The sequence below is a fragment of the Propithecus coquereli genome, unplaced genomic scaffold (genome assembly GCF_000956105.1).
Source record: "Propithecus coquereli isolate 6110/MARCELLA unplaced genomic scaffold, Pcoq_1.0 Scaffold85, whole genome shotgun sequence".
NCBI lineage: Eukaryota > Metazoa > Chordata > Mammalia > Primates > Indriidae > Propithecus > Propithecus coquereli.
In genome coordinates, this window is record NW_012154729.1 from 5853082 (window position 1) to 5866231 (window position 13150).

Consider the following 13150-nt stretch of genomic DNA (forward strand, 5'->3'; position numbering starts at 1 on the left):
AAATATCCCTATTCTTAAGTGATTGCCTGGAATTTTAATTTTCTAGCTAATTTCTTTGCATTTTTAGTAGAGATGGGGGTCTCACTCTTGCTCAGGCTGGTCTCGAACTCCTGACCTTGAGCGATCCTCCCATCTCGGCCTCCCAGAATGCTAGGATTACAGGCGTGAGCCACCGCGTCCGGCCAAAGTTTATATAATTTTTTATACAAAGAAAAGGCAAACCATAGGCTGACACAGAGCCCTTTTAAAAAATAAATTGGCATTGCGTTTAAAAAAAAAATTTACTAACTTTTGTATATGTATGGTAACTGAAAATAAGCTAAAAAAATGCTGATTGTATGTTTAAGGAGCTTCTTAAAAGAGACTATAAAAACAGGACACATAATTTATGTGCACATTGTAAGGTAAATGGGTTTCTAAAGCAACAGACATTGGGTACTGAAGTACTGAACTACAGTTTCTTTAGATATTTTTTACACTCTTCATTTTTCATTTGCCTGGAAAGTAGAGCAAAACCAAACTTTGACTACAGTCAAACTTAATATAAATTTCAAATTAATAGGTAATAATGATATTTTCCTGTGTAAATCTAATCCCTGAACAGCACTAGGCTGTGTATTTCTGCCTAAGAATGTGCTTAATACAAATTATGAAGTATTATTAATACTGAAGTCATAAGTTCATAGACTAAAAAGGCATCTTTCAAGTTACCTAGTCAGGCATATCATCCAACTTTTAGATTTCCTTCGATAGCTGCCTTGGAAGTTTGTAATTCAGTAAATTCTTGAAATCTTCCATTGTTGGGAACACCAGTAAGCCTGGTTTAGAACTTCTGCTATGCTCACTGTTTCGTTCCTAGGTATTTTTAGGACACTTAAACAAATAAAAACCTCTGAAATGTGAATTGAAGAGGGAAATGTAATTTAAACCTATAGAATCAGTGGATTAATTTGTTTCACAAAAATTAAGGAGCCTGTATGAATGGAAGCTTCGAATGTTGAATCCAAGGTATTTGAGGTATTCTTCAGGCATTGCAAATTTGATTACTCTGTCACTTGACAGTAACATCTAAACTTGCTTATTTGTACCAAGCATATAGAGAAAGTAAGCTTAAGAAGGCTGGAGTGGCTGTGTTAATATCAGATAAAATAGACTTCTAGACAAATAGTAGCATTAAAGATAAAAAGGATATTTTATGATGAAAAAATGTCAATTCATCATAAAGATGATGACCTTCAATAAATAACTATGTCTGTTTGCCTTAGTTTTCTCATGTGGTAAAGGGATAAAAGATTCTAACTAATAGGGGTTGTTTTGAGGACTAATGGGATAACATGTACATTTTTACTACTATACCTGGCACAAAGTAGATAGTCATAAATGATGACTTTTTTTTTCCTATTTGAATGCAAGCTTCATGAGGGCAGAGACTTCTTTTCAGTGTGTCTCCGTGTTTAGGACAATGCCTAGCAAATACCTATTTGTTAAATGAATGACATGAATAAATGGAATAAACGAGTGAATTGGGATTATTGTTCTGCTCATATATGAGGGGACTTCAAAAAATTTTTGGAAAAAATTGAATTAAAAGATAAAAGTAAGAAATATAAACTTGATTTCTCAACATAAGCTCCATCAAGGTTAAGACACTTTTTGCAAGTGGTGATACCAGCCATTTAGCCCGTCCCTAAAGGACTCTGAGGGTCCTGGGAATTTCACCATAGCAATGTAGTCTTTTTTACGTTATTAACTGAAGACAAATGATGGGTGCCCTTTACAGATTTTTTAAGATTAGAAAACAAAAGAGTCAGAAGGAGCCAAATCAGGGCTGTAAGGTGGATGCCTAATGATTTCCTGTTGAAATGCTCACAAAATTGCCCTTGTTTGATGAGAGGAATGAGCCGGATCATTGTTGTGATGGAGAAGGCCGCTCTCTGGTGAAGGTGTGAGCCACCACGCCCAGCCCAATTTTTTCCTTTCTTGATGTGGGTGAGAGCTGCTACTGTGGGCTTCATTTACAACATTGTCTCATCACCTCTTAAAACAAGTTATCCATTTGCAAACTGCTTATTTCTTTGGGGCATTGTCCCTATAAACTTTTCATAAAGCATCAATGATTTCACCATTCTTCTATCCAAACTTCACCACAAATTTGATGTTTGTTTTTACTTCAATTTTAGCAGAATTCATGTTGCTCTGATAGGGGCTCTTTTTAAACTGATGTGTCATCCTTCTTAGTGCCTCAAACCAGATCCAGTTTAGGCATATTATAACAAGTTAGTATGAATTTATGTTGGTGCAAAAAATTTTTGAAATTCATGCCTAGGTTTTTCGTAATAAACTTATTTATTTTATTCTCTGAGACATGGTCTCACTCTGTTGTTCGGGCTAGAGTACCGCGGCATTAGCCTAGCTCACAACAACCCAAACTCCTGGGCTTCAGCGATCCTCCTGCCTCAGCCTCCTGAGTACCTGGGACTACAGGCACGCACCACCACACCTGGCTAATTTTTTCTAATTTTAGTAGAGATGGAGTCTCACTCTTGCTCAGGCTGGTCTGGAACTCCTGAACTCAAGTGATCCTCCCGCCTTGGCCTCACAGAGTGCTAGGATTACGGGTGTGAGCCACCACACCCAGCCCATGATAAACATTTTTAATGAACCTTTTTGAAGTTCCCTTGTATAATATAAAGTTGCGTTTTCTTTCTCATACATACCTAGAGACTCGGCATCTTAGAGTTGATAATCATCTAGTTTTTCTTCATATCTGTTATGGGTTGAATGTATCCCCCAAAAGGATATGTTGAAGTCCTAATCCCTAATACTTCAGAATGTGACCTTATTTGGAATAACATCATTACAGATGTAATTAGTTAAGTTGATGAGGTTATATAGCCTTGTATGGCCCTTAACCCAATATGACTGGTGTCCTTAAAAGAAGAGGAGAAGAGAGACAGACAAATGGTTGGGCATGCTATGTGATGATGGTGGCAGAGATTGAAGTGCTGGAGCCGTAAGCCAGCACACCACCAGAAACTAGGAAGAGGCAAGGAAAGATTCTTCCCTGTAGGTTTGCGAGGGAGCATGGCCCTGCCAACACCTTGATCTCAGACTTCTAGACTCCAGAAGTGTTAAACAATAAATTTCTGTTCTTTTAAGCCACCCAGTTTCTGGCATTTTCTTATGGCAACCTAGGAAACTATTAATAATGCGCTATCGGAAGCAGAAACCTTTTACAGTGTCTTTCACACAGGACTCTTCATTCTTTGCTTCAGTGCTTTCAGTGCTAGAGAACCTAGTGAACTTTGAAAAGTGATTCACTTCTCTTTATAATCATGTTAAACATCTTCTCTCTCATTGAAATGAAATCATCCTGCCTATAGCCTCCTTGTTGGTAACTTTGGATGTTTCTCCATGTGTTAACTTCCCAAATGTTTGCTGACAAGTATAATTTATCTAGTAAAGTTTCTGTTTTTCAAGATAAGCGTATCTAGTTGCTATGTGACATTTATTTGGCAAAAATAAGCTAAAGAAAAATCATGTATACATACATACACACATACACATTAAAGCAATTTATCTATTTGCTTTAATAGGATGCTTGCAATTTGTACAAATTGTAAGTTTAGAAAAGTAAATTCAACAAAGTAAGATCAGCAAGAAATATTTCAATGAAGGTTTTTGAAAGATTATTTTTAAAATATGTGTTATCTAGTCTACTTGCAAAAATGCCTTTTTCTAAGATTTAATGCCATCCCTTTGGCTTTTATATTAATAGGAAAAAGATATAAAAGACATTCATTTAAAGAATATTTCTACATCAATAGTGAATGGGAATGATAATAATGACTAACTCAGGATGATTGTAAGGATGAAATGAGACTGCATAGAAGATATTATAGTACATTGCTTTGATATAAGTCGTCAGTACATGTTAGCTATTATTGTTATGTACCAAGTTAGCAACCCCTTTTAACGTGGGAAATAATTTTATATATTTCTGACAAAACTAGAAAGATTACCAAGAATTTATATGCTTTTTTTTGTACTAGGCAATGAAAACTATATAACCCAATATGTTTCCTATTTTATTTTAGCTACTGGGAAGCTCAGATCAAAATATATTACTCAGTTTCAGTCATTAATTTATTAAGAATTTTTGTCACAGCAACATTTAGCCTCTTAAATTAAAAAAATATTTGAAAAAGATTGGCCTAACTTATGTATGAATGAATGAATCAATGAATGAGACAGACAGGGTCTCGCTCTGTCACCCAGGCTGGAGTGTAGTGGCCCAGTTATAGTTCACTGCAGCCTCAAACTCCTGGGCTTAAGTGATCCTCCTGCCTCAGCCTCCCAAGTAGCTAGGACTACACCACACCCAGCTAATTTTTAAAGTTTTTGTGCAGACAAGGTCTCTCTGTATTGCCCAGGGTGGTCTCAAACTACTGGCCTCAAACAATCTTCCGCTCCTGGGCCTCCCAACGTGCTGGGATTACAGGTGTGAGCCGCCATGCCTGGCTGGCCTATATTATTAATATGGCAAGTATTGCAGTGTTAAAAATTTGCTTTTATAGATTTTATATAGGTAATGATACCCAAACTATTATGTGATAAAGCATTCTTTTAACTTTCTTTTGAGACATATAGTGGCAATATTCCATTAGAAGTCAAGACAGAATAATTTCTCCTAAAATAGGATGGGGAAAATCCTTTATTCTGTGTCTTTGGTTTATGCGTATTTATGGGGTGGGGGAGAGGAAGAGAAATTTTATGGTGTGTGCCTGCTTGTTTTTAATAAGATTCATAGGAGATAAAAAAAAATATCTTAGAGACTCTTTGTCAGAGACCTCATGGATCAGAGGACTCTTAAACTTTTGTTTGCTGTTAGGTAGCCCCAGGCCAATGGTGAGATGTACACCATTATACCATTTAAATCATTATTATTTCCAGAGGTATCTGCAATGTAACTGAACATATAATATTAGGAGCTGCATAGATACCGTGCAGCTGCTTCACTGTGTATAGGATAGTAAGCACAGGTCAGCCAATTTCTGCTTGCTTTGCCCTATGCCTTCTGCAGATTTTCAGCAGAGTTTTCAGGAGATCCTTCACTTCAACAAGTCAGAGCCCTGGCCTGACAGTAAGCTCTCTCAAACCTTTTGTTTTAAGTTAATATATATTTTTTAAAACCTGTAAAATATGGATAACAGTTGTGAGCATCAGAAACAAAAAATGTAAAGCACCCAAGCACAAGTCTCAGCATAACTGATAACATATGATTCTTACTATACCTTTTTAGGAGCTCATGATTAGTGAAGAGGAGCAGAGTATTTAAAAATTAATGGATGAGGCTGGGCGTGATGGCTCATGCCTGTAATCCTAGTTCTCTGGGAGGCTGAGGCAGGAAGATTGCTTGAGGTCAGGAGTTCGGTACTAGCCCAAGCAACAGTGAGACACCCATCTCTACTAAAAACAGAAAAAATTAACTAGGCGTGGTGGCACACACCTGTAGTCCCAGCTACTTGAGAGGCTGAGGCAGGAGGGATCGCTTGAACCCAGGAGTTTGAGGTTGCAGTGATCTGTGATGATGCCACTGCATTCTAGCCAGGGTGACAGAGCAAGACTATCTCAAAATAAAATAAAATAATGGATGGGAACAAAGTAGGATCCTGAGATATCTCTTAAAGCCTCTTTAGGTTTTTTTTTAATATTTAGTAAAACCTCAGTAATCAATATGTTCAAAATATATTGCAGTTGATTTAGTTTGGGGTTTAACTAGAGTTAAGTAGATAATCCTTTGTATTTCAGTCTACATTTTATTCTAAATATCGAAACCTCTGGCATTAGCTCTAAGAGCATATGAACCAAATTGAATCCATTCTTCCTTTCTTTTATTTAAATAACAAAAATTGTGTATGTTTATGGTATATAACATGTTTTGATATATGTATACATTGTGGAATTACTAAATCTAGCTAATTATGCTCACATACTTAGTTTTTTTGGGTCCAAACTAAATTGTTTTGTGACTTAAGGATGTTTCGTGTACATAGAACCAACATTTGCAGTATGTACAACTGCAAATACAGAGAATACAGGTAATTGTATTGTGTCTTTAACCCAAACAGTCTCTATCAATAATAAAAAAATCAATTATTAGAGCTTAATGAGTGGTAAAAATTATTTAGTATATCTGGATTATTCATGGGTCTAATGATTTGAATAACTTGAGTTTGATATCCAAAGTATGCATACACATTGTTCTTTAATTTACTGATTTCTGTTTGCAGATTTTACTTAAGACTTATGGGCACAATGGTTTATTCATTCAGCTTATTGACACTCAGTATATGTTTGTATAAAGGTTCTTTAAGAAAATACTGTGTATTTCATTGTGATTTATTCTAACAATCTCTGCCTTTTAATTGGGGTGTTTAGGCTTTTTACATTTATCGTGATTAATATAGATTTAAATCTATTGCCTTATTCTTTTCTGTTCCATGTGTTATTTCTTTTTTCAATTTTTCTTTAATATTTTTTGATTGTTTTTGTGACTCCAGCTTATCCCCTTTGTTGACGTATTAGCTTTAACTCTTTGTATTATTTTAAACATTCCTTTTGGCTTTAATAGTATACATCTTTCACTTTAGAGTTCATAGGATATAACTTTTCTCTGACTACCCCAGCCATAAACCCCACACTAGATTGTTATTATTTGTGTCTAAAATGCTCATTATCTTTTAAATAGATGTAAGTAAAAAAAAAAATCTTATATATTCACATACTTACCAATTTCAGTGTTCTTAACTCCTTTGTGTATATCCATATTTCCATTTGGTATCATTTTCTATTTTCCTTCTGTCTTAAGGACTTTAACATTTCTTGTAATGCAGGCTTACTGGTGAGAAATTTTTTCAGCTTTTGTATATCCAAAAAGGTTTTTGTTTTTTAAAAGCTTTCTGCTGAGTATTTAATTCTAGGTTGACAGGTTTTTTTTCCCCACCAGTACTTTAAAGATGTTGCTGTACCATCTTCTCACTTATGTTCCTTCATATAAGAAATCTGCTGTTATCCTTATCTTTGTTCTGTGTATGCAGTGTGTCTTTTTTTTTTCCTTGACTGCTAAGATTTTCTCTTTATTTCTAGTTTTGAGCAATTTGATTGACAGATCTTTGCTTTTTTTTCATGTTTCTGGTGGTTGGGGTTTATTGAGCTTTATATGTCAGTGGGTTTACAGTTTTTATCAAACTTAGAACACTTTTGGACATCATTTCTTTTTTCTCTTTCTTTGAGACAAGGTCTTGCTCTATGTCCTAGGCTGGAGTGCAGTGGCATGATCATAATGATCATAGCTTAATAGCTCACTGTAATCTTGAATTCTTGGGCTAAAGTGATCCTCCTGCCTCAGCCTCCCAAGTTGCTAGGATTACAGGCATGTGCCACCATGACTGGCTAATTTAAAAAACTTTTGTAGAAACGGGGTCTTGCCTGTGTTGCCCAGACTGGTCTTGAACTGTTGGCCTCAAGCAATCCTCCTGCCTTGGTCTCCCAAAGTGCTGTGATTGTAGGCATGAGCCATTGTGCCTAGCCAGGACATTATTTGTAAAAATATTTTTTTCACCCACCTCTTTATCTCCTTTGGGCACTTTAATTACATTCTAATATTAGGCCACTTAAAGTTCTTCCATAACTCTCTGATATTCTGTTTATTAGTTTGTTTTTAGTCTTTTTGTCTGTTTCATTTTGGATAGTTTCTATTGCCATGTTTTCACGTTCACTGATCTTTTTTCCTGCAGTGTCTAATCTGCCATTAATTCCATGCAGTGTATTTTTCATCTCAGAAATTGTAGTTTTCATCTCTAGAAGTTCAATTTTGGTCTTTTTTATATCTTCTTTATCTTTTTTATATCTTCCTTATTTAACATGTTCAGTTTTTTTCTCTAGCTTTTCGAATATGTGGAATTCAGTTATAATAACTTGATAATAACTGTTTTAAGATCTTTGCTAATTCTAACATCTGTGTCACTTCTAGGTCTGTTTTATGTTGATTTTCCCCCCTACTCATTATGGGTAGTATTTTCCTCCTTTGCATGCTTGTTAAATTTTTATTGGTTGTTAGACATTGTGATCTTTACTTTATCGAGTGCTGGATATTTTTGTATTCTGGTAAATATTCTTGAGCTTTGTTCTAGGACACAAATTACTTGGAAACTGTTTCATCTTTCTAGGTCTTGCTTTTAAGGTTTGTTAAATGGGAGCAGAGTAGTATTTAGTATAGTACTAATTATTTTCCACTGCTGAGGCAAGATCCTTCTGAATACCCATTTCTCTATGAAATGAAATTTTTTAGTGTGGCTTTTGGGAACAGCAACTATTCATAGATCTGTGTGAGCTCTGAGTACTCATCTTTCTAATCCTTTAAGGTGGTTCTTTTCCCGGTCTTAGGTAGTTTCCTTACATACGTCCTAAGCAGTACTCTACTGAATGTGTCAAGACTTTACAGATCTTCATCGTTCTCTTTCTGTGCTACTCTTCTCACTGCTACCTTATGTTGTGACTCTAACTACCTTGATGTCCCTGGATTCTCAGTTCATCTCCTCAAGTCAAGCAGTCCCTCAGACTCTGCCTGGTATCGCTTCCTGTACCATGTCCTGAAAGCTCTCAAAGCTCACCTTTTCTGTTTTCTGTCAGCAATCTGTCTTTTGCTACCTTATGTCCAGTGTCTCACAGCAGTGTCTCTGCTGTTTAATTTTTGTCTATTCTTTCGTTTGTTTCAAGTTAGAGTAAATCTGCTTCTATTATTCTGTCTTGGCTGGAAGTTGGAATTTTATCTGTAATTAACTTTTTTTTTTTTTTTGAGACAGAGTCTCACTCTGTTGTCTAGGCTAGAGTGCCATGGTGTCAGCCTAGCTCATAGCAGCCTCAAACTTCTGGGCTCAAGCAATCCTTCTGCCTCAGCCTCCCTGAGTAGCTGGGACTACAGGCATGCGCCACCATGCCCGGCTAATTTTTTCTGTATATTTTTAGTTGTCCAGATAATTTCTATTTTTTTTTTTTTTTTATTAGAGACAGAGTCTTGTCCTTGCCCAGGCTGGTCTCAAACTCCTGAGCTCAAACAATCCTCCCGCCTTGACCTCCCAGAGTGCTAGGATTACAGGTGTGAGCCACCGTGCCCGGCCCTGTAATTAACTTTTAATTATGGAAATCTTAAACATGTACAGAAGTATAAAGAGTGTTGAAATGCATCCTCATGTACCTATCACCCAGCATCAGTAATTATCATCTCTGTGCCAGCGTTAATGCATAGGGACCCAGGATTCTGAATTTCTTGTAGTGCTTCTTGTGGTCCCATCCAAAATGCCTTCAATTCGTCTTTGAGAATCACTTTTCTCCCATATAGTCTTTGCTACCTCAGGCAAATTAAATGTTTTCTGTTCCTTGAGTTTGGGTTCTACCTAAGCTTTAGTTTTCTCATTTTCTTGATACATCATTCTTTCTTTTTTTTTTTTTTATTTTTTTTTTTATTATTTCAGCATATTATGGGGCTACAGATGTTTAGGTTATGTATGTTGCCCTTGTGCCCCACACCCTCGAGTCAGAGCTTTAAGTGTGTCCATTCCCCAGATGATGCGCATTGCACTCATTATGTATGTATATACCCATCCCCTCCTCCCCGCTCCCATCTGCCCGACACCCAATAAATGTTATTCTTATATGTGCACTTAGGTGTTGATGCATCATTCTTTCTATCCTAAATGTTTTCTCTCTCTGACTTTCCCTATCTGGTGAGCCTATATTGCCTACTTTTATAGTTTTTTGTGTGTATGGGTTATTTTTTATTTTTATTTTTTTCCCAAAGACTTTTTTTTTTTTTACAGGAATTCTAGCTCTTTATTTACTTAAAAATATATTGTGAACATTTTTCTTTATATTACTATTTTTGGTTTTATTGGTTAATGCCTAGGAAAATGGTGGAAGGGGGATTATCTGGTGCACAGGCAGGAACAAGGCTTCTGATGAAACTGACAGATATGCCAAGATGTGATGACACCAACTTGGTGAGGTTGGGAACCAAGCTTTGGTTCAGCAGGAAGCTAGGCCTCAGATCTCACTGTTGAGGATCCACAGTGGGGAAGATACAGAGTCAAATCCCAAATGCCTTATACTGAAGCACTTAGGAGGTATCAAATGAATATAGGAGTGGGGCCTCAAGTAGGGAGATTGCAGAGCTGGTGACCAAAAAGATGGCATCAATGTTAATAATACCAGCAACACCTTAATGAGCACTTTGTTGAGCATATGGCAGGTACTCTGGTCAAATTTTTTTTTTTTTTTTTTTTTATTTCAGCATATTATGGGGGTACAGATGTTTAGGTTACGTATGTTGCCCTTGGTCCCTCCCCCCCAAGTCCGTGTTTCAAATATGTATTTTTTTCCCAAAGACTTTTTAATTGGATTATTTTTAATACCAGAGTTTGAACTTCTTATGGGGAAATATGTACTTCATGTGAGTCTTTGTGATCTTTAGAAAATTATTTAGACTCTTTGTGTGCCCAGTGTAGCTACATCGTGAAATTGTTGTAGGAATTAAATAAATTTAATGCATGTAAGGTGCTTAGAATGGTATGATATGTAGATTATAGTACATTGTACTATGCTTTATGTATAGTAGGCTTTCAGTAAGATGTAATATTTTGAATAAAATTGGAATATGGATGAAATAAATGAATTAAACTGAACATTCTCATTTTTATAGAGATTAATGTAAATACAAACTGTAAATTTTTTTTACAACCAGTATTTGTTCATTTGTTCATTCATTCATTAATGAAGTAATAATTGAGTGGTTCTAAAGTGCCAGGCAGTGGTGGGAGGTGTTGGGAATACAATGGTGATAAAGACTAACTCTGCCCATATGGAGCGTACATAAATATTTAATTATTGAAATATGAGTTCTGTAAGAGACTATGACAGGGAGGAGCCTAAATTAGTTTTGGTGGTGAGAGTAAAAATCAGCCTTTTCTGATTAAAAATAAGTCTGAAGAAATCTCTTTGGTATAACAAATTATCATACCTTTATTTTGCTTGCTTTGGAAAATAGACTATCAGCCATTGTATCCAACATGATAGCCTTAGCTGCTAACATAGTTATTCCTAACATCATAATCAGTGACTGTCTTTCCTTCTTGTTAATGGAATTTTTGACATCTCTGAGAGCCTGAAATTGAGATTCTTATTGTTTCAAATGATGATTCTATTTATATAGTGATTACTATAAAATTAGCTATATTGTGAAAACTTTTATGAATCACATTTGATTGTCATAATTAGGCTTTGAAATTTGGATAACTCTTGATTTTAATACTTACGATCCATATTTAGAATTGTTTGTATTTATATATTAGGTATTAACTCCACAAAAATTGGAAGTATTAAGATCTCAAATACAACAAGAATTAGAAATTCCAATGAGAGAACGTTTTCGGAATCTGGATGAAGTAAGTACCTTATGTGAAGAACTATACATTTATCCTTATGTAACTATCAAAGTCCTGATGAAAAGCATCATTCCCCTACCCAAAACCCTTCAGTAGCTCCCCTTTTTACTCAGAGTCCTTATGGTAGCCCCTAAGACTTCACAGGGTTGGACTCTATTACCTTTCTGACCTCCTTTCCTCCATTCACGTTGGCCTCCTGATATATGTTTGACCCTCCAGAAGTGGTACAGTTGAAGAGCTTTTGCTCTAGCATCACTTTGCCTTGAATATTTGGCTAATTCCTTTATCTCTTATAAGTCTTTGCTAAAAATGTCACTTTCTCAATAAGGCCTACTTTGACTATTGCCAGTCCACCAATTTAATATTGCATCCTGCCTTTCCCATCACTACTTAGCATCTGCCTTACCCTGCTTAATTTTTTTTCTGATACAAATCACCTTCTAATATGCTATATAATTTTACTTATAGTGTTTATTTTTTGTTTTACCACCTCTAGAATGGAAGTAGCATGAGAGGAGGAACGTTTGTTCACTGTTACATTCAAAGTTCCTAGAACAGTTCCTGGTATACAATAGGTGCTCAATTAATATTTGTTGAAGGAAAGAATGAATTTCATACACCCTCATACAAGGAAAAATTTGTTACAGTCTTACTTCAGGTTGAGAGCAATCTCCTTTTATGAAGTGTTGGTATAACTAAATGCTTAACAGAGGGGACAGGAAAAGACTGCAGATAATAAGTGTATTAGGTACTGTGCTAGACATTTTATATGTGTTACTTTATTTAACAAATATACCTGCCATTGTACATACAGATGATTATTGCCCCTTCAAAATGGAGCCCTTTGGGTAATTGTAGTCTAATGATGCTGCCATTGTATAAAACAGTTGTAGAATCCTCTTTTATAGTGGCTTACTGGCTTGATACTATGGTCTTTCGAATATACTCCTAATGACAAACCATTATGGTTTGGGAGTAGATTGAATTTTTGAAAATAAACAAAATCATTCAGACCCAAGGTAGGTGATCAAGTAAAAAGCATTTTTAAAGAAATCAAAACAAAGTATATCTCTAATAAGATCAAGAAAGGTATTTTCTTGGTTTGTATACTGGCTTAGAAATCTTTCAAATACTTAGCTGAGTATTTTAGGAGACATGCTTTCCTCATTACCTAATTTCATGATCCGTGTTGAAATAGTGTCTCCTATATCTTTGTGCTCTATTGCCTGAATTTCTTGTTGAGTATTCATAATACCAGCAGCTTTCACAGAGTGCCATTAGTAAGCAGGATTAGAACACTGCAGGGAATTGCATGTATTCCTGGTTAGTCAAGAGAGATGGTGCTATATATATTCTTTAGGTTGGTGTGTTTGGTTGAACTATCATTGTGATATTTGATAGAACCTTAAGTTGCTGTACTAAATATTCAAATAACTTTTTATCTATTTTGAATTTTTCTTGTTTGACTTCTAAGGGTGTGGTATTTTATACTTAATTATACTTTCTAAAATCTAGCTGTATTTTGAAAGATGTGCTGCATTCTTCAATATTATCTTATTAAGCCCAAAGCTCAAAACTTATGTCATCCTATACAGTTTTATTGTAAGGAGAATCAGTGAAGAAATAAGGTTAATTGAATGGTAATTTAC

The 13150-nt window shown here is 35.5% G+C and overlaps 1 protein-coding gene across 1 annotated transcript in view; it reads left to right on the forward strand.

The window, feature by feature from the left end:
• CEP83 (centrosomal protein 83kDa) overlaps positions 1-13150 on the forward strand; it is a 106561-nt gene that overhangs the window by 27309 nt on the left and 66102 nt on the right. Inside the window, exon 4 of the mRNA XM_012663992.1 lies at positions 11409-11501. Within this exon, the coding sequence (XP_012519446.1) occupies positions 11409-11501 (93 nt within the window). The remainder of the gene's footprint in view (positions 1-11408; positions 11502-13150) is intronic.